At 40.2% G+C, this 19,252-nt stretch overlaps 1 protein-coding gene across 2 annotated transcripts in view; it reads right to left on the reverse strand.

The window, feature by feature from the left end:
* Positions 1-19,252, reverse strand: part of LOC117289086 (ATP-binding cassette sub-family A member 3-like) — a 51,095-nt gene that overhangs the window by 16,617 nt on the left and 15,226 nt on the right. For both annotated transcript variants that reach the window (XM_033770034.1, XM_033770035.1), the window contains 16 exons: positions 18,633-18,829; positions 17,229-17,429; positions 16,121-16,244; positions 15,358-15,456; positions 14,455-14,736; positions 12,274-12,392; positions 11,683-11,829; positions 11,075-11,164; positions 10,014-10,198; positions 9,047-9,274; positions 8,291-8,574; positions 7,455-7,628; positions 5,359-5,532; positions 4,163-4,251; positions 3,086-3,130; positions 2,221-2,416 (listed from right to left, as the gene is read on the reverse strand). In XM_033770034.1, the coding sequence (XP_033625925.1) occupies positions 2,221-2,416; positions 3,086-3,130; positions 4,163-4,251; positions 5,359-5,532; positions 7,455-7,628; positions 8,291-8,574; positions 9,047-9,274; positions 10,014-10,198; positions 11,075-11,164; positions 11,683-11,829; positions 12,274-12,392; positions 14,455-14,736; positions 15,358-15,456; positions 16,121-16,244; positions 17,229-17,429; positions 18,633-18,829 (2,634 nt within the window). The remainder of the gene's footprint in view (positions 1-2,220; positions 2,417-3,085; positions 3,131-4,162; positions 4,252-5,358; positions 5,533-7,454; positions 7,629-8,290; positions 8,575-9,046; positions 9,275-10,013; positions 10,199-11,074; positions 11,165-11,682; positions 11,830-12,273; positions 12,393-14,454; positions 14,737-15,357; positions 15,457-16,120; positions 16,245-17,228; positions 17,430-18,632; positions 18,830-19,252) is intronic.

The following is a 19,252-nucleotide window of genomic DNA, read 5'->3' on the forward strand; positions in this document are numbered from 1 at the left end:
CTTCTCCAGTGTTGTTTTTCAGTAAATCCGCGAACAAACCAGTGATTTAATAGATGTTAAACTTGCATCGGGGATAAAGAATACATGCATTTATTTTGAATTTTACCCATATACAAAATACACCAGTGATGTCATTATGCATGTGATGTCGAAACCCTGGAGGGGCCACTGTCAGCACTTGCCGACATTATTTTCAACAAATTATTTTGAACAGATGGTACAAACTGGGCATCTCATAGTTGAGGGGTTGTCAATCAAAAGGATCGGTGATTTGGTCAAAAGAGGGCAACCAAAAATGTCTGTACATACATGTCAGTGGTATGCAAATGGCAGATGAAACGAAAACTAGAAAACTTAATTATTTCAGCGAACAATAATTTACTCAAGTTAACCAAGGCAACACCTGGCAGTAACTCGTTTCAGATTCAAATTTTAGGGCATAAATACTACTACTAATAATAATAATAATACTAATATCGATGTCTTATATAGCGCACGTATCTACCATCAAGGTACTCAAGGCGCTGAGTATATACAAACTTTCAGAAAGATAGGTTATTGCAGTGATGAATTTTGAGACCCAATTAGTTAGCACCTTATAAGGGTTTACAAGGTGCTACGGCGCATTAAGCAGCCACAGCCAGGAACACCTGGGCGAACCCCTTCTCTTTTCGATAAGTGCACTGGGTTCTATTACATGCGTTACACAACACATGGGACCAACTGCTTTACGTCCCATCCGAAGGACCAAGCAATGGTCAAGTGTCAAGTGTGGCTACAACACTGCTAACAATGTACATGTACCACAAGAAAGTTGCATTCATATGTATTTTTCTCAGAGTGCTGGCCAAACTTTGTTACTTCTGGGCAGGCCTGCCCGGCACTGCCCACTGTGGTTGTTACAACACTGCTGACAATGTACACGTACTACAAGGAAGAATTGCATTCAAATATATTTTTCTCAGAGTGCTGGGCAAACTTTGTTACTTCTGGGCAGGCCTGCCCGGCACTGCCCACCGTGGCTACAACACTGCTGACAATGTACACGTACCACAAGGAAGAATTGCATTCAAATATATTTTTCTCAGAGTGCTGGGCAAACTTTGTTACTTCTGGGCAGGCCTGCCCGGCACTGCCCACCGTGGCTACAACACTGCTAACAATGTACATGTACCACAAGAAAGTTGCATTCATATGTATTTTTCTCAGAGTGCTGGCCAAACTTTGTTACTTCTGGGCAGGCCTGCCCGGCACTGCCCACCGTGGCTACAACACTGCTGACAATGTACATGTACCACAAGGAAGAATTGCATTCAAATATATTTTTCTCAGAGTGCTGGGCAAACTTTGTTACTTCTGGGCAGGCCTGCCCGGCACTGCCCACCGTGGCTACAACACTGCTGACAATGTACACGTACCACAAGGAAGAATTGCATTCAAATATATTTTTCTCAGAGTGCTGGGCAAACTTTGTTACTTCTGGGCAGGCCTGCCCGGCACTGCCCACCGTGGCTACAACACTGCTAACAATGTACATGTACCACAAGAAAGTTGCATTCATATGTATTTTTCTAGAGTGCTGGCCAAACTTTGTTACTTCTGGGCAGGCCTGCCCGGCACTGCCCACCGTGGCTACAACACTGCTGACAATGTACATGTACCACAAGGAAGAATTGCATTAAAATATATTTTTCTCAGAGTGCTGGGCAAACTTTGTTACTTCTGGGCAGGCCTGTCCGGCACTGCCCACCGTGGCTACAACACTGCTGACAATGTACACGTACCACAATGAAGAATTGCATTCAAATATATTTTTCTCAGAGTGCTGGGCAAACTTTGTTACTTCTGGGCAGGCCTGCCCGGCACTGCCCATGGTAGCTACAACACTGCTAACAATGTACATGTACCACAAGAAAGTTGCATTCATATGTATTTTTCTCAGAGTGCTGGCCAAACTTTGTTACTTCTGGGCAGGCCTGCCCGGCACTGCCCACCGTGGCTACAACACTGCTAACAATGTACATGTACCACAAGAAAGTTGCATTCATATGTATTTTTCTTAGAGTGCTGGGCAAACTTTGATACTTCTGGGCAGGCCTGCCCGGCACTGCCCACTATGGTTGTTACAACACTGCTGACAATGTACATGTACAAAAAGGAAGTTGCACCCAAAAAGGTGCCTCTCTTTAAGGTTTGAAATTTAAGTGTCTGAGAGCTCACCTCATTGCTGTACCAGCCTGTTAGTAAGATACCTCCTGCACTGGTGTCTGCCAGGGTGAAACCAGCCACATACTTATTGAAGAACAAATTGTCACCTTCACTCTGATTGAGGACGTAGTCTTGGAAGAAGGTATTCACATCCGCCAGGACCATGGTGTTTGCGCCGATTGGGCAATCGATGCTCTCCTCTGTAGTTCTATATCAGAGAAATTTGGAGAATGGAAAAGTCAGCTTTTGAGTGTTGAGGTGGAGCGGTCTAGCGCACCAAACTCAAGCTCTTGGCATGTTTATGAGATGGGTTCAGGGCCCGGTTTCACAAAGAGCTGAGATGGATTTTAACTGCAAATCACTTGGATAGGATTTGAGGCATTGCATGGTGAGGTACATGTATCATTATATATTTGGTTTGCGGTAACACCATGTGTGTATCTACTCGCCAGATAAAGTTTGTTCTTAGAGAACTGTCTTTCTTTATTCTACTACCGCGGAGTAGATTTATCGGATGTTCAGGAGACTTTTCAGTTCTGAAAAGAACTTTTATTCACTTGTAGTTGCCAAACAAAGTGTTTTTAAGAAATGGGTTCATGCCCAATTTCACAAAGACTTTAGATGGATTTCAAAGAAGCACATTGCCTTGGATCGGTCGAGTTGGTCCTTGAAAAGCGTTTGTAACCGTTTGTTATAAAATGCATATATATGGTTAGAAAGATATTTTAAAAGTAGAATATAATGATCCACACGAATTTGCCTGGTAATTGCGTGGTTTGCCTTTAACTTTGCGAACTAACACGGTCGGCCATTTATGGGAGTCACAAACATTTTTTGAGATGAAAATATGTGAGTGAAAGAAATGTTCATAACTTACCCTGTTAATGGTTTGGTGACATTGTAGCTGATTCTCTCCTCAAAACTAGAAATTGATAAAACAAAACAATACAAGGGTTTTTCACACTACAAATGAATATGTTAAGACACAACATACATGTATAATAATGAGAACACTCTTGTTGTAACAGGTAGTGTCATGGCCCAGCGGTTAAGAGCACCGGATTCAAGCACTGGTGTTTGATCAGCAGAGTGTGGGTTCGAATCCCGGTCGTGACAGTTGCTACATTAAATTGGGGAGGTAGTGCTTTCTGCTCTACCGGCCAGGCTTCGAATTGATGATACCCAAGCCTACATTCATATGGACTGTAAAAAGGGTAACCCTGTTTCAGTCCTAGGAGTAGGTGGCAACGGCCTCTGGAAAATATAATTGTAGCCCACACCTTGAAGTGGCCTTCAGGCCTTTGTGTGTCAGGCGACTTGCATAAAAAAAATTAAAAAATAAAAAAATAAAAAAGGTACCTTGTGTAAATGAGGTTACATGGCTACTGACTGGTACAACGCACAAAGATATCAACAAAATAGGGAGACCACCATCATTACGGCTTAGCTAGGGTTGGTAAAGTACCCTCACATTAATCCAAAGGTCGCAATTCCAAGTTCTGTTCTCATCAATGTTTCTTTGCTCACCCCAAATTGAATTAAAATTAACAACTTTCCCAAGCTGCTTCTTTATGTCTATAAATGCTCCAAGGGTCTTGCTCCAAATTATCTTTCTGATCTATTGTCTTCTTATACACCTGGCAGAGAAGGTCTGCGCTCCTCCTCTGATAAATCCCTTCTCTTTGAGCACAGGCCTTCTCGATCTGCCGGCTCCAAGTCTTTTTCTTTGGCTGGGCCGAAGGAATGGAACAAATTACCCAAACTCATCAGGGAATCATCTTCTACTGCCATTTTCAAAAAACACCTCAAAACCTACTTTTTCAGTCAGCCTCGTCATAAATCCTTTGCTGTTTTGTTCATCTTTTTTTCTTTGCTTTGTTCTTGTTTTATTCATTGTAGTCAGAGCCAAAGGCAAAACTGGACTTTTTCAAAAAGGGGCCAACTTGATCAGTACCTGGTGCTGGTAAGACATCTCTGGCAGCTGTAGTACCCAAAAGATTCCACGTCGGCACAAAGTTCACTTCCCATTGAGGAGTTGTACAGCTGTCATAATTAGTAGAAAGAAACACATCACAACATCAATAATAATAGTAATAATATCATAATAATAAATAGTGGCTTCGTTTATAACCGATATCCGTCAATCAGTGACGCTCACGGCGCTTTTGCATACAGTATTTTCCTGCAAGGTATGTAGAACTACGTTTGAATTATGAGATCTACTCCTTTTACATAGCACCATAGTGGTTTACAAGGTGCTGGGGGCGCAATATGCTGCCAATCAAACAAGGAACTCTGGGACGAGCCCCTTCTATATTCGATAAGTGCACAGGGTTCTTTTATGTGCGCTACACAACACATGGGACCAACAGCTTTCTGCCCATCCAAAGGACGAAGCAATGAGTAGAGGGTAGATTTTCGGAATTCGGAGCCTTTTCAGTTCTGAAAAGGAACTGTCCTATATTTTAACTACTACATGCTACCTGTGTGGAAAGAAGAAAATCAGCCTGGTCTACTACTTCAGCTATAGGGTCATTCCATGTCAGACCAACGCACTTTTTTACCTCATGTCTTCCGATTTTGATAAAAATTGCTGTGCTTGTAGGTCCTAATGAGCAATGAATGCACACCAATTTTCAGCCCGATCGGACTTTCCATGTGGTCAGGGCAGAAACCACTAAAATCTGACATTTTTAGGGTAAAATACCACCTTTTTGGTAAAAATATGTCATAACCATGTCAATTTTTATCACATATATGCAAATTTGGTATCAAATTGATGAGAATTGCATGCTCAAATCAATTCTTTCATCAAAAATAAATTTTCTGAAATGTTTTTGAAAAAATGTATCATTCCAAAAATCAACGAAATAAAAATCATTTGATAGAGCATGTCTTCCTCTATCAGAATCCACTAAGAAACAGTTGGGCTCTTCAAAATTTACAAGTTTATGACTATTTTTGTACAAGTCACTATGATCTTTAATATGTTATCGTGACCTTTGACCCAATTTTTGAAATAACGCATGAATCGAGAACTTGGCTTAATAGAAGATCGGCGTAATGCCATAAAACTTTCTAAAAACTGGGTTGTTAAACTGAATCCTCACTTGACACTCCCTTTACTCTATTTCTACAGCCTTTACTTACCAAGTTGGCACATTCATTGTTGAGGATTATATTGGAGTAGTCGCAGCAATCGTGATCGCTGGTCTTAGCTACACCATTGATCATGTTACCGGTGTTATCACTGACGAGGGTACCAACCGCTGCCGACACATTAATCGATGCGATGGGCACTTCATCCAGGACAACCGGTACAAACTGCAGGATTTATAATTATGTTCAAAAAGGGTTTCTCAGTCAGTGTTTTCTAATAATAGAAAAGTTTGCACACACAGAAAACACCCCAAGTAGTATTGAGTATACAGTGCTAACACACATTGGTGTTTATTATTATTATTATTATTATTATTATTATTATTATTATTATTATTATTATTATTATTATTATTATTATTATTATTATTATTATTATTATTATTATTATTATTATTATTTATTTGGCAATTCACATAAAAATACAAAAATACAAAAATTGTATACATAAAGGATAAAACTCTTAAAAACATTAAATATATAAATATATAAATCTGGATTGGAAAACATAAAAAAGGGAGTCACATCAAGATATAAAAAAGGAGGACAGGCAGTAAAAGAAAAGACAAAGTACTACACGACTGAGGACAACAGAAAGACAACAACAATCCAGATTTGCCAGGACTGAAAAAAGTGCCTGCACTGTCACCAAGAGGTGTGTCAGTCCAACCTGGAAGGATAAGAGACAAACAATTTCACATAATAACCAAATGATTTGCTTTTTATTCACGATGCACATTTCCATCTAAACCCTTAGAATGCTCTATGTGCCCACAAGAATAGCATAAATACAGTACAAAGTTCCTGTACAAAAACTCTAAAATACATAAGGTCTAAAATGTCACTCTTGAACGGGCACAAAATTTATAATGGTATAAGGTGCACGTCTAAGAAGAAAAATGTAAATTAGTACAAGAAACTTGCACAGGGCACCATAGCAAAAGCACAGGGCACCACGACAAATGCACAGGGCACCATAGCAAAAGCACAGGGCACCACGACAAATGCACAGGGCACCATAGCAAAAGCACAGGGCACCACAGCAAATGCACAGGGCACCACGACAAATGCACAGGGCACCATAGCAAAAGCACAGGGCACCACGACAAATGCACAGGGCACCATAGCAAAAGCACAGGGCACCACGACAAATGCTGTGGATGCCAAGGCCTGATATATTTCAAGGCCTCGTCTATGAAAAAATAACAATTAAAATGCACTTAGCAAAGACAAAAGTCAGCAAAAATTTGCTTTGAGTAGAGATTTAAAAGTACTTAAGGAACGGAACTAAATATTTGTATGTGCAGTGGTAACTAGGGTTCAAAAACGAGGAGCAGCTGTAGCAAATGCCACGTCCCAAAACTTCTTGGAGCGTGGCTCAACAAGTTTAGTGGCTCTAGATGATCATAGGACGAGTGACAAAAGGAGAATGAATGAAATAAGAAATGTAGCAAACTTTTTGCTTTAAAAGGGCAAAGAAAACCAACGTTTTTTTCAAAGTTGTTCAAAGCAAAACAGCTCGAGCATAGCATGTTGACTTGCTGCATGTGTATTTTTATGTTTTGGTTACTTCCTCAACTTATTGTTAAATTTTACTGTTTTTATAATGTTTAATATTAACATTTGTATCCGTCCTTTAATTGGCGCTTGTGCTGTTGGATGTTGTGTTCAATAAAATTAAAATACAATGAAATCAAATGGTAGAATAGGATGCCCTGGCAACACACTTAGACAATATCCAATTTGGCAGCCACAGCTACGGTTAAGACTGTTCCGTTTTTATAATGTTTAATATTAATAATTGTATCCGTCCTGTAATTGGTGCTTGTGCCGTTAGATGTTGTATAAAAAATAAAATTAAAATAAATTGAAATAAAATGGAAGTATAGGATGCCCTGGCATTACACTTAGACAATATCCAATTTGGCGACCACAGCTACGGCTTAAGACTGTTGCAAAGGACACCTGGTACTTCCAATGCGCGATGGTGCAGCGATCCAGCCTAGCCACCAATTCAGATATCGCTTTAGCAAAAGCCACAGCCACTAATTCAAACACAACCTCACTGTTACACTATTCCCCCTTACCTGTAATAAATCTTGGTCTCCAATTACATCCGTCACGTTAAACAGGAAGCTATTATTACCGAAATCCGTCACGTTGAGTGTGTTATTACCAATCGCATCCGAGGATATGTTTAAGAATGAGAGCAGGTCGTCTGCCGATACATTGAGGAAAGGATCAAAGGCATCTGCAGGAATCTGCATCAAAATAGTTTAGAAAATCAACACTGATTGAATGATGGATGCATTTTGTACACAAAAGCAAACGAATATATAAAAATATAGCACTTCTGCTGACCGTATTAGATTTGGATAAGGAATACCCCTAAGTGACAGTGAAATTGATTTTTTAAAATTTTTTTTTATGATGGGCTACTTTGTGCTAATCAGCTCTATGAAATAAGACCCCCAGCTAGGGTTGTGCATACATGTTAATTTGCTTGAACTGATTAACAGAACTAGTGACCTCCACTTAAAGGCATTGGACACTACTGGTAATTACCAGTCTTCTCACTTGGTGTATCTCAACATACATATATGCATAAAATAACAAACCTGTGAACATTTAAGCTAAATTGGTTGTCGAAGTTGCGAGATAATAACACCCTTGTCACACTAAGTTGTGCTCTTTCACATGCTTGAATTTGAGACCTCAAAATCTAATTATGCGGTCTGGAAAATAAATCCGTGGAAAATTACTTCTTTCTCAAAAACACCGTTACTTCAGAGGGAGCCGCTTCTCACAATGTTTCATACAATCGGGACTCTGCAATACTCGTTACAAAGTAAGGTTTTAAGCTCATAATTATTTTGAGCAATTACCAATAGTGCCAAGTGTCATTTCTATTGATTCCACTAACCTCTACCAAGTCCTCGTTATTGGTCATGTTTCGAAGGTCAGCATAGAACACCTTGGGCGAGATTGACGGGTCATAGCTTGAGATATTCATCAGGTTCAGGATGCGGGCGGGGTCACTGACCAGGCCATCGCTTGTCTTAATGATGAGAAGGCCGAAGATGACGAAGACGATCGGAAGGATGAACTGAGTGACGATGGATTTCTTGTCTCGTTTGCTGTACAGGAATCGCTTGATGAAGATGGCAACAAACTGGTGCATCTTCAAACTGATACCGGTGTGCACATCTAGAAGAATAATGGAGACGTTCAAGCAGAATATTTTTAATAGATGTTAAATTTGCATCGGGATAAAGAATATTTTCTGGTTTTTACCCATACACCGATGTGTGTTAGCACTGTATACTCAGTACTTTCCCACGTCCTGTGAAAAAATACCACAGGCATATTTACTGTGGTGGGATTGGAACCTACGACCCTTGCAATTCTAGAGCAGTGTCTTACCAACTAGACTACCGAGTTTGCCTAGCTAGAGGCAGTTAAAATCCTATGTTTTGCCAGCAGGTACCGCAACGGTATAACAGATGTCAAATTTGCATCGCGGGTAAGGAATATTAATTTTGGTTTTTACCCATAAACCGATGTGTGTTTCAGTACTTAGTACTTTCTGAGAGTATTTGCCTCCTATTTAATTTCAAATTTTAAATTAATGTTGTGAGAACCATTTTATCTATCTATCTATCTATCTGTGGGAACAAACCTCCTGTTTCCAGCCAGGCTTCAGAGGAAACTATTCCATTGGTTTGAATCTCAGCATTTGGTGTGAGTTGTTCTCTTGAAGAGGCGTCAGCAGCCGCTCCTCCGTTCCCGAGGGTCTGGGCATTTCCGTTCAGCTCATCCTCGGCCATCTCACCAGCCTTCATGAAGACTTCTTCCATGGTTGTTATGGAAACACCAAAGCTGTCGATGCCCAGTGGACCCCTTGAATCTATAAGTGTAATGAGACAATAATAATGCCTTATACATGTAACATCATACATGTATGTGGCAACCTATGCCCGAATCTGACGCTTCTTGGAAACAGTGAAACAGCAATTAAATGAAAGACAATGGAATCAACAGCCAATACACCAATGTGGTAATGTGATGTCATAAAATCTTCTTTGTTAAAGCCATTGGACACTTTCGGTAAACAGTATTGTCCAAGGCCCACACTTCGTGTATCACAACTTATATAAAAAATAACAAACCTGTGAAAATTTAGCCTCAATTGGTCATCGGAGTCGGGAGAAAATAACATGAAAACCCACCCTTGTGTCCGCACGTTTTGCCGTGTCATGACATGTGTTTAAAATAAATCCGTAATTCTCGATTTCGAGAATTGATATTGTTTTAATGTTTTCTCTAAAAGTAAAGCATTTCATGGAATAATATTTCAAGAGAAGTGTTTCATCATTACCTTCTGTAAACCCTGTAAGTTATTTGTAAATCTGTGAACTTAAATTTTTTTTTCTGTTCCAAAATTGTCCAATGGCTTTAAGAATATTGAGAAATACTAATATATTTAAGTAGCTTTTAGCTGTGTTTGGGGTTCACTTGTATAACAAAAAATAAATACTTAACAACAGAATAAAACGGCAACTCTGTGTTAAAATTTTACTCAAGTTTATCCACTATAAAACAAAATCTATCACACAAACACCCAAAGGAAAAAGAAGTGAACATACATTCAAGGTCAGCGAATAGTTGCTTGAAACTTGCACTGTCCTCTCTTGGCAGAATGAAGTCCAACTCGTTGCCGACGTTACTTTCAAGCTCGGACTGTGCTACATGTTTCTTGATGAATGAATGCACCACATCGACATCACAATCCTTATTGCGCACCAGTGTTAAATGGTACCCTACTCCAAATCTGCAGTGAACAAGATAAATTTGACAAAATGCTTTCAAGGCAAAGTATACATTTGGTTTTTTTTTTAATTCAATTGTTTTTTAATCCTATAAGGATTTAGATATCTAGTGTACAATCAAAATGACGTCTGAAAAGTTTTATTCTAAAGAAAGTAGCGGTTTTGAGAAAATGCATGGCAGCTCTGTCCATACAGGAAGAATAATCCCAAACAGGAATACACAGTCTGAGGAACATATCCGACAGTAGAAATGTTTCTTTTAGGGGACAGAATAAAATATTTTTCCATAACCGTTTCTCACAATGTTTATACCATCAACAGCTCTCCATTGCTAGTTAACACATTAGTTTTTATGTTAACAGTTATTTTGAGTAAATACCAATAGTGTCCAGTTCCTTTAATGGAGCTTTTTTGTAATGCCTTAAAGGATTCGGGTACTTTTTCAAAATGTCCACAGATTTACATTAAACTTACAGGGTTTGAGGATAATGATAGTGGAAAGCTCCCCTTCAAATATTACTAACTGAGGTTGTGTAGTTTTTGAGAAATGAGTAAAACAAGTCACAAAATAATTTCTGTCTCCGGAAGACGAAAATTATTTATAAAATCCCATTAACAAGTTATGATATTATACATGTACCAAAACCATAGCATAACTGGTTAACACGTTTTTACACAATAAAAGTGAGACGAAAATTATTTGTTTTACTAATTTCTCAGAAACTACAGCACCTCAGTAAGTAAAATTTCAAGGGAAGCATTCTACTAGCATAATCTTCAAACTGTGTAGGTTTAATGTAAATCTGTGGACATTTTGTTTTGTGTTAGGAAAAAGTACATAGACCCTTTAATTGTTTGCTTTTTAATAGTTGAATGACCTGTTCTTGAGGAAGAGAGAGGAGCCACTGCATAGCAACTGCCCATTGGCCATGATAGCAATACGATCACCAAGAAGATCAGCCTCGTCCCTGTAGGAGTAAATACAACAGTCAAGACATAGTTTCGACAAGGAGAATGGTAATATTAATAATAAATCTGTGTACAATGTTTCATATCTCTAACATTAACCATCACAGGGTCCCAGACCTACTGGATTAACCTAGCTCTGAAGCACAGTCTCTCCAGATTTTAATTCACAAATGAAGCCACTTTTTTAAGACGCCACGAAAATGTTAAATAGTGCAATAATCCAAACAAAATTTCCACAGTTAACATTTTAATATGTAGTTTAACCATAAAACTATAGATTTCGTTTAAAATGACATGAATTTATCTCTGATAGAATTGACTAGTTGATCCACCAGATGAGTATGAGTGAAAAACAGTATGCCTTCATGCAGGACAATGCACGCTCGACTTTAATCACAAATTGTCAAAAGGTGAGCACACAAACTTGCTGTAGGGAACATGACTGCGCAATGTGGCCTATCCTCAGGTAAACAACTGGTGGCGCACTCAATAATCAGTTTCTGTCCCATACACTTACATGAAATGTGTAGTCAAAACCATCGTCCTGCCCTGACGGTATTTCAAGAGAAGATCCCAGGTTGCTCGTCTAGCGTATGGATCCATGCCGGACGTCGGCTCATCAAGAATCACTACTTCAGAGCCTCCGATCAGAGCAATGGCGCAACTGTGAAACCAACAGAGTAAACTTTAAGCACTTACTTAATAATAATAATAATAATATCAAAGTCTTATATAGCACACGTATCTACCAAACAAGGTACTCAAGGGGCCGAGTATTTACAAATTTTCAGAAAGATAGGCTATTGCAGTGATTTCTCAAAAACTTCAGAGGGAGCTGTTTACTGGGTTCTTTTACATGCAATACACACTACATGGGACCAACCGCTTTACGTCCCATCCAAAGTAATGGTTAAGTGTCTTGCTTAAGGACACAAGTGTCACGGCTGGGGATTCAAACCTACACTATGCTGATCAGAAACACCAGAGTTTGAATTGAATAATTCTAAGGGGGGGGGGGGGGGGTAATGACTGAACATGGCATGCTGGGATAAGATAATGCAGCAAGATAGAATACACCCTTGGGAGCAAGGGTGATCTTTAAGTGTACCTTAGTTTTCGTTTCATTCCACCTGACAGTCTAGTCGATTGAGAGTCTGCTTTGTTGACAAGCTGAAGATCAGCAATCATCGTATTCACCTCTTGCTTAGCCTCCGGACCAGACTTACCCTACACAAAAAATTCATGTCAAGATGCAATAATTCAAATTTAATAAGGCCAGTATTTAAGTCTAATAATAATATTAATAACAATAATGGCTTCTCAGGTCCGTCACGCAGTGACCCTCATGGAGCTCCAACATTATTACCCCTGGTCACTGGGCCTTAAATCATTCCTTAAACCATCTCAGCTTCCTGGGGAGTATACAGCCTTGTGCAAAAAATGCGCTACTCGGCTAAATCAATCACAAGAACCATCTCTGCCCTCACAGGTACCCATTTACCCCTGGGTGGAGAGAAGCAATTACAGTGAAGTGTCTTGCTCAGGGACACAAGTGTCACAACTGGGAGTCAAACCCACACGCAGCTGAACAATATAACCAGAGCTTGAATTTCGGTGCCCTTATCCGCTCAGCCACGACACCCTAAAGTACATGAATGGCTAAATCAATCACAAGAACCATCTCTGCCCTCACAGGTACCCATTTACCCCTGGGTGGAGAGAAGCAATTAAAGTGAAGTGTCTTGCTCAGGCACACAAGTGTCACAACTGGGAGTCAAACCCACACGCAGCTGAACAATATAACCAGAGCTTGAATTTCGGTGCCCTTATCCGCTCGGCCACGACACCCTAAAGTACATGAATGGCTAAATCAATCACAAGAACCATCTCTGCCCTCACAGGTACCCATTTACCCCTGGGTGAAGAGAAGCAATTAAAGTGAAGTGTCTTGCTCAGGGACACAAGTGTCAAAACTGGGAGTCGAACCCACGCGCTGCTAAACAGAATCACCAGAGCTTGAATTTCGGTGCCCTTATCCGCTAGGCCACGACACCCTAAAGTACATGAATGGCTAAATCAATCAAAAGAACCATTTCTGCCCTCACAGGTACCCATTTACCCCTGGGTGAAGAGAAGCAATTAAAGTGAAGTGTCTTGCTCAGGCACACAAGTGTCACAACTGGAAGTCGAACCCACATGCAGCTGAACAGAATCACCAGAGCTTGAATTTCGGTGCCCTTATCCGCTCGGCCACGACACCCTAAAGTACATGAATGGCTAAATCAATCACAAGAACCATCTCTGCCCTCACAGGTACCCATTTACCCCTGGGTGAAGAGAAGCAATTAAAGTGAAGTGTCTTGCTCAGGGACACAAGTGTCACAACTGGGAGTCGAACCCACACGCGCTGCTGAACAGAATCACCAGAGCTTGAATTTCGATGCCCTTATCCGCTCGGCCACGACACCCTAAAGTACATGAATGGCTAAATCAATCACAAGAACCATCTCTGCCCTCACAGGTACCCATTTACCCCTGGGTGAAGAGAAGCAATTAAAGTGAAGTGTCTTGCTCAGGGACACAAGTGTCACAACTGGGAGTCGAACCCACACGCGCTGCTGAACAGAATCACCAGAGCTTGAATTTCGATGCCCTTATCCGCGCGGCCACGACACCCTAAAGTACATGAATGGCTGCCAACTGGTACACCAAAACAGGGAGACCGCCAACATTAGGGCTGATATGTAGCTCAGTTGGTAGAGCACCGGCATGATAATCTGGTGGTCACAGGTTCAAATCCTCCTGGACAGAAACACTTGATACTTCCACAGGGGAGGGAAGGAGGCAGCCAAAACTGAGACAAAAATTATTTTGTGAATCGTTTTACACATTTCTCAAAAACTACAGCACCTCAGTAAGTAATATTTGAAGGGAAGCTTTCTACTATCAACTTCAAACTGTGTAAGTTTAATGTAAATCTGTGGACATTTTTTAATAATACATGTACCTTTAACCCCAAATGATTTGAAATTTACCCAGTAAGTTTCTCTTGTGGTTCATTCCTTAAAAAGTAACAATACTAAAGTAATTCAAGACTGCTCTAGATATGCAAAGGTCATCGGGTTGAATCCCACCCTTGTAAAATACCTGTGGTTTTTTTTTCACAGAACGTGAGAAAGTACTGAGTGTACTAAAATGTAACACCAACAATCTCAAAAGAGTTCAAGAAAGGTTAACAAAGAACTTTTGATTTTTTTTTACTGTCAGAATATGTAAAATCTGAACTGACCTTCAGTGAAATGAAGAACTCGAGATGTTCCTTCACAGTGAGTCGATCAAACAGCACATTGTGCTGAGGACAAAGACCCAGACTCTTTCTCACACCGTCTATGTTGTTGACGATGCTGCAGCCGTTGACGTACGCTGTGCCGGACGATGGTGAGAACAGTCCAGTCAAGATGGACATGGTAGTGGTCTTACCGGCTCCATTGTGTCCCAGTAGAGCTGTGATTTGACCCTGGTACATGCTGAGTGAGAGACCATCTACGGCCAGCTTGTTTCCGACAGAACTCTGGTGACAATTACAGTGTAATAACTTTTATATTCGAGATTGTATCAATGGCTGTTTGCTGCATTTTATCGCATGTGTAAAACCTAGAACGACAGCTAATTCATTTTTGAGGGCCGTTGCAGGCAGGAATATCAGGCAGGGCTGTTGTGGGCAGGTTGAGAAGTATTAGGCAGGGTGGTTGGGGCAGTTTGAGGAGTATTACAAGCAGGGCAGTTCAGGGCACTTAAGAGGAAACAGGCAGGGCAGTTTTGGGCATTTTGGGCAGGGTGGTTGGGGTGATTTTGGGAGTATCAGGCAGGATGGTTGGGGACGGTTTGAAGTGTAACAAGCAGGGCGGTTGTAGACAGTTGAGGAGAAACGGGCAGGGCGGTTGTTGGCAGTTTGATCAGTAACACCAACAGGCAAGCAGTTGTGGGCAGTTGGAGGAGTGAAAAACAGGCAGGAAGATTGTGGGCAGTTTGAGCAGTAACAGGCAGGGCGGTTGTGGGCAGTTTGACGAGTTAAAAACAGGCAGGACGGTTGTGGGCAAGTTCAGGAAAAAAAGGCGAGGCGATTGCGGGCAGTTGAGGAGATCCAGGCAGGGCGGTTGCAGGCAGTTTGCGTGCCAAAGGGTTAACTCACCTTGTAGACTTTAGTGAGGTCCTTGATCCTGATACCTGCAGGGACGCCTGCTGGGTCTGCTTCATGGTTTGCAGAATCTACATTCTCAGTCAGACCCATCTATATATACATGTACATGTAGTAGGGAGGGAACCAAAACAAATGATCATCAAGGATAATATTATTCAGTGCTTTAATCATCCTATGGGCCTCACAGAATACTTATTATTTTAATGAAAGGTGTGCAGAGATATAGTCCTTTTCCAAACCACACCTTTGGCTTGAGCTCAAGCTTAGAATATATGTAATTTATTGCGAAAACCTGTGTTATGGGAATTGGGGCTTCATACTGGCGGATGGATCCTAAGTCACAAGATGACAGGTTTTTTTTATTTTGCCCTTCCCTGAACCTGCGCTTGTTGAATTGTTGTTGGGTTTCTTTCCCGTTTTTTTTTTTTTTTGTAAAATAAATAAATTAAATAAAATATGTCGGGCCCAATTTCATTGCTTAAAACACATCTCTGCTAAGCAGAAATTATCAGGATACCAGTCACAAACTGTACATGTAACATGTCAGTTTGGCTGGTAACCTTATTCCGGTAAGCAGTTGTTTGTGCTGAGCTGCTTTTCGAAAAAGTGAAAGATGATAAAAGTGGAAAACTAAGCTGGAGGTCTTTGAAGTATTAACTGCAAATTCTAGTTCATATGTTTAAAACCCCAGAGTAATTGATCGCCTCTTATTATGCATGCCTCAAGTGAATAATGATTCCTTTCTGAACCTTACCTCAATCTCTGTACCAATATCACCGGCTCCCCGAGCCGACTGTCCACACCAGTAGGATCTCTGGAAGGGAAAGTACGGTGGCTTGGGAATGCCATACGAACCTGGGAAAATGGCCTCCACATACCTGGGCAAAACAAATCATGCAGATACAGTATGTTACATGTAAGTTTCTATTCAAAACATTCTAACATTAATTACAGGAGTGACTGCATGCATCCAAGCACACTTCCTGGTAGACAAAATATATCATGTACTTGCATGTCAATCTACTGGATATTTATCTGAACACTCCCCCCCCCCACCCCCCCCCCCTCTTCCGGACTTTACAATCCTTGCTTTCAACTACAAGAGCTTCTTCCATTTTTGTAATGCCACATATCATTTTGTTTTACGCAGCACGGTTTCTTTGGAATAGTCTTCCTGTGCATGTTCGCCAAGCTAGTTCTTTACAACATTTGAAATCTCTATTCAAAACTCATTTGTTCGAAGCTGCTTATTTGTAATTGTATCTTTCATTCATTGTGTAATTTATTATTCTCTCTATTCGCTAAGAGGCTTTTGCATTAGGCACTTCCCCGCTCTCTTCATTTTTATTATCATTTTTATTATCATTATTATCATCACTATTATTATTATTTTTACAATTCAAAAGTGATATAAGATATTATACAGTTTTCACAATTACATTAAAATTCTTGTTTTTAAAGGCAGTGGACACTATTGGTAATTACTCAAAATAATTTTTAGCATAAAACATTGTGAGAAACAGCACCCTCTTAAGTGAGGTCTCAAAATCAAGCATCTGAAAGCATACAACTTCATTAGACAAGGGTGTTTTGTTCTTTCGTTTTTATCTCGCAACTTTGACGACCAATTGAGCTCAAATTTTCACAGTTTTGTTATTTTATGCATGTTGAGATTTACCAAGTGAGAACGCCTGGTCCTTGACAATTACCAATAGTGTCCAGTGTCTTAAACATTCTTACAATCTATTCTTGTCACGCTAGTTCAAAGAAAATGTGAAGAAACATCTCCCGTTAAATTTTCTATATTTCCATTTAGCCCTCACCTTGGAAAAAATTACAACAAAGATTTGCAAAGCACTTACCAAGTTATAAGTAAGTATATGAAGGTGTCAAGGATGAACATCATAAAGACTATTCCCATGGAGAAGGGGTCGTCAAGAGAAGGCGATGTTGCCAGATTTGACCACTGCAGACCAACACCTTGGCCTTCGTACAAGGCCATCACCTTGACGCCGAAACCAAATGCCACGTTGGACAGAAGCGATGCAGCTGTCTTAACTTCCCTGGAAGAAGAAAAGACATCAAAAACATTTGTACAATAAATGCTGAAGGATCCTGCTTGATAGTTTGTTACAGGTTCAAAAATAAACCTATTGCAAACTTTGCACAAACTGTTTGCAAAGATCACAATAATTCATTAAGTATCACACTTCAAAGGTGATGGGACTGTGTCTTTGGTCATACAAGCCTGGAATTTCCCACACAGTCAGAGTATGACATGGGAAAGATATTTAGCTGTAGGCTATTGCTAATTTGTGCATGTAAAATGACAGGCAATGTCAGCAATTTTATATCAACAGGGATGAGATTAAATGAATGTACAAATGCTTGAAAATAGCTTGCTTGATTGGGTGTGCAATGTACGTCTTTATTCTAGGTCCGAAACCCCAGATGTTATATAATAAGGAGGCGTACAGATTACATGTATCACAGGGAAGTAGGATTTAAAACTTTGCTTGGTGGATATACGATATGGAAAGGTTTGCAGTAACACCATGTACATGGTATGACTATCTCTAAAGACTTGGAGTGGTTCTGAAACAAACCATTGGTTTCAACTCAACGTTTCGATCAGTATGCTCTGATTGTCTTCTGGAGAAAGAAGGGAAGACAAAACTACAAATTTGGACACAATGTAGACTTGTCTTTTCTCCCTTTTGGTATACTGCTTTACTTCTTCTAGGCTCATGAAGGATTTGGCAGACCAGTCCAAATTTCTTATTTAAGAGTACCATTTTAAAGAATGAACTATCAATTTAAGAACACTTACAAATAGCACTACAATTAACCTGTGTGCCAAGGCAACAGCCACAATTTCTTATTTGAGGGTGACCATTTCAAATGAACAGTCACTTTTGAGAACACTTACAAATAGCATTAGAAAATAACCTTTGATGGCCTCATCAGCTCAAGTTTCTTAATTAATCCCGTTTCAAAGAATGGACAATCAATTTGGAGAACACTTAAAAATAGCATTATAAAATAACTTTTGACGACCCCATCAGACCACGTTTCTTTTCAAAGAATGAACCACCAATACACCGATCCAGTAAGCCCCGCCCACTTACATATTGACCAATCAAAACCCGCATTGCAACCAAAAGTCTTGACAAATAAGGTCTGACATGCGTGCGCGTATGCAGAATGGCATTGGAGACTAGCCGTGGGTGGAGCCTAATGGATCGGTCTATTTGGAGAACACTTACAAAGTGGAGCTGTCGTAATCCAAGAAGAGCAGAGGAAGATAATTGAGAAACCATGCAACGAAGCCAAAGATGAGACCAAGAAGGGCACGGGAGAAGAAGACACTGATGGTAAAGCCCCAGGCGATACTACAAACCATCCACAGCAACAAGAAGACAAACAAGACGGTCGGGTCACTGTTTGGGAACACCTTGCCTACCTGTTGGGACATAGGGAAGAAAATGGTCAGTTTACTTATTAGCGAACGCAAAATGAATTTTACTACTACCTTCTGCCCAGGTACATGTAGTAGTTAAAAGCAGGACAGTTCTTTTCAGATCTGAGAGGTCTCCAGAAAATCCACAAATTGTCTCCGCGATAGTAGAATGTTCGTGCAGTAGCAAGACAATCTACATAACATGTACCTGGCAAGTACATGTGCATATTGGCATACACATGGTTTTACCGCAAACCAAATGCCTATTGATATGATTTTTCACAACAAATTTGCATCAAATATTTCACATCAGTTAAGCTGTGCTGAAATCGCTGCGAAAACAAATTTGTATCGCATTGTTGGCATTCGCAGGTGAGCCAGTCTTCTAACAGACCCCTTGTATGTACATGTATGTATGATGTCACA

Source organism: Asterias rubens, chromosome 4 (genome assembly GCF_902459465.1).
Source record: "Asterias rubens chromosome 4, eAstRub1.3, whole genome shotgun sequence".
Classification (NCBI taxonomy): Eukaryota; Metazoa; Echinodermata; class Asteroidea; order Forcipulatida; family Asteriidae; genus Asterias; species Asterias rubens.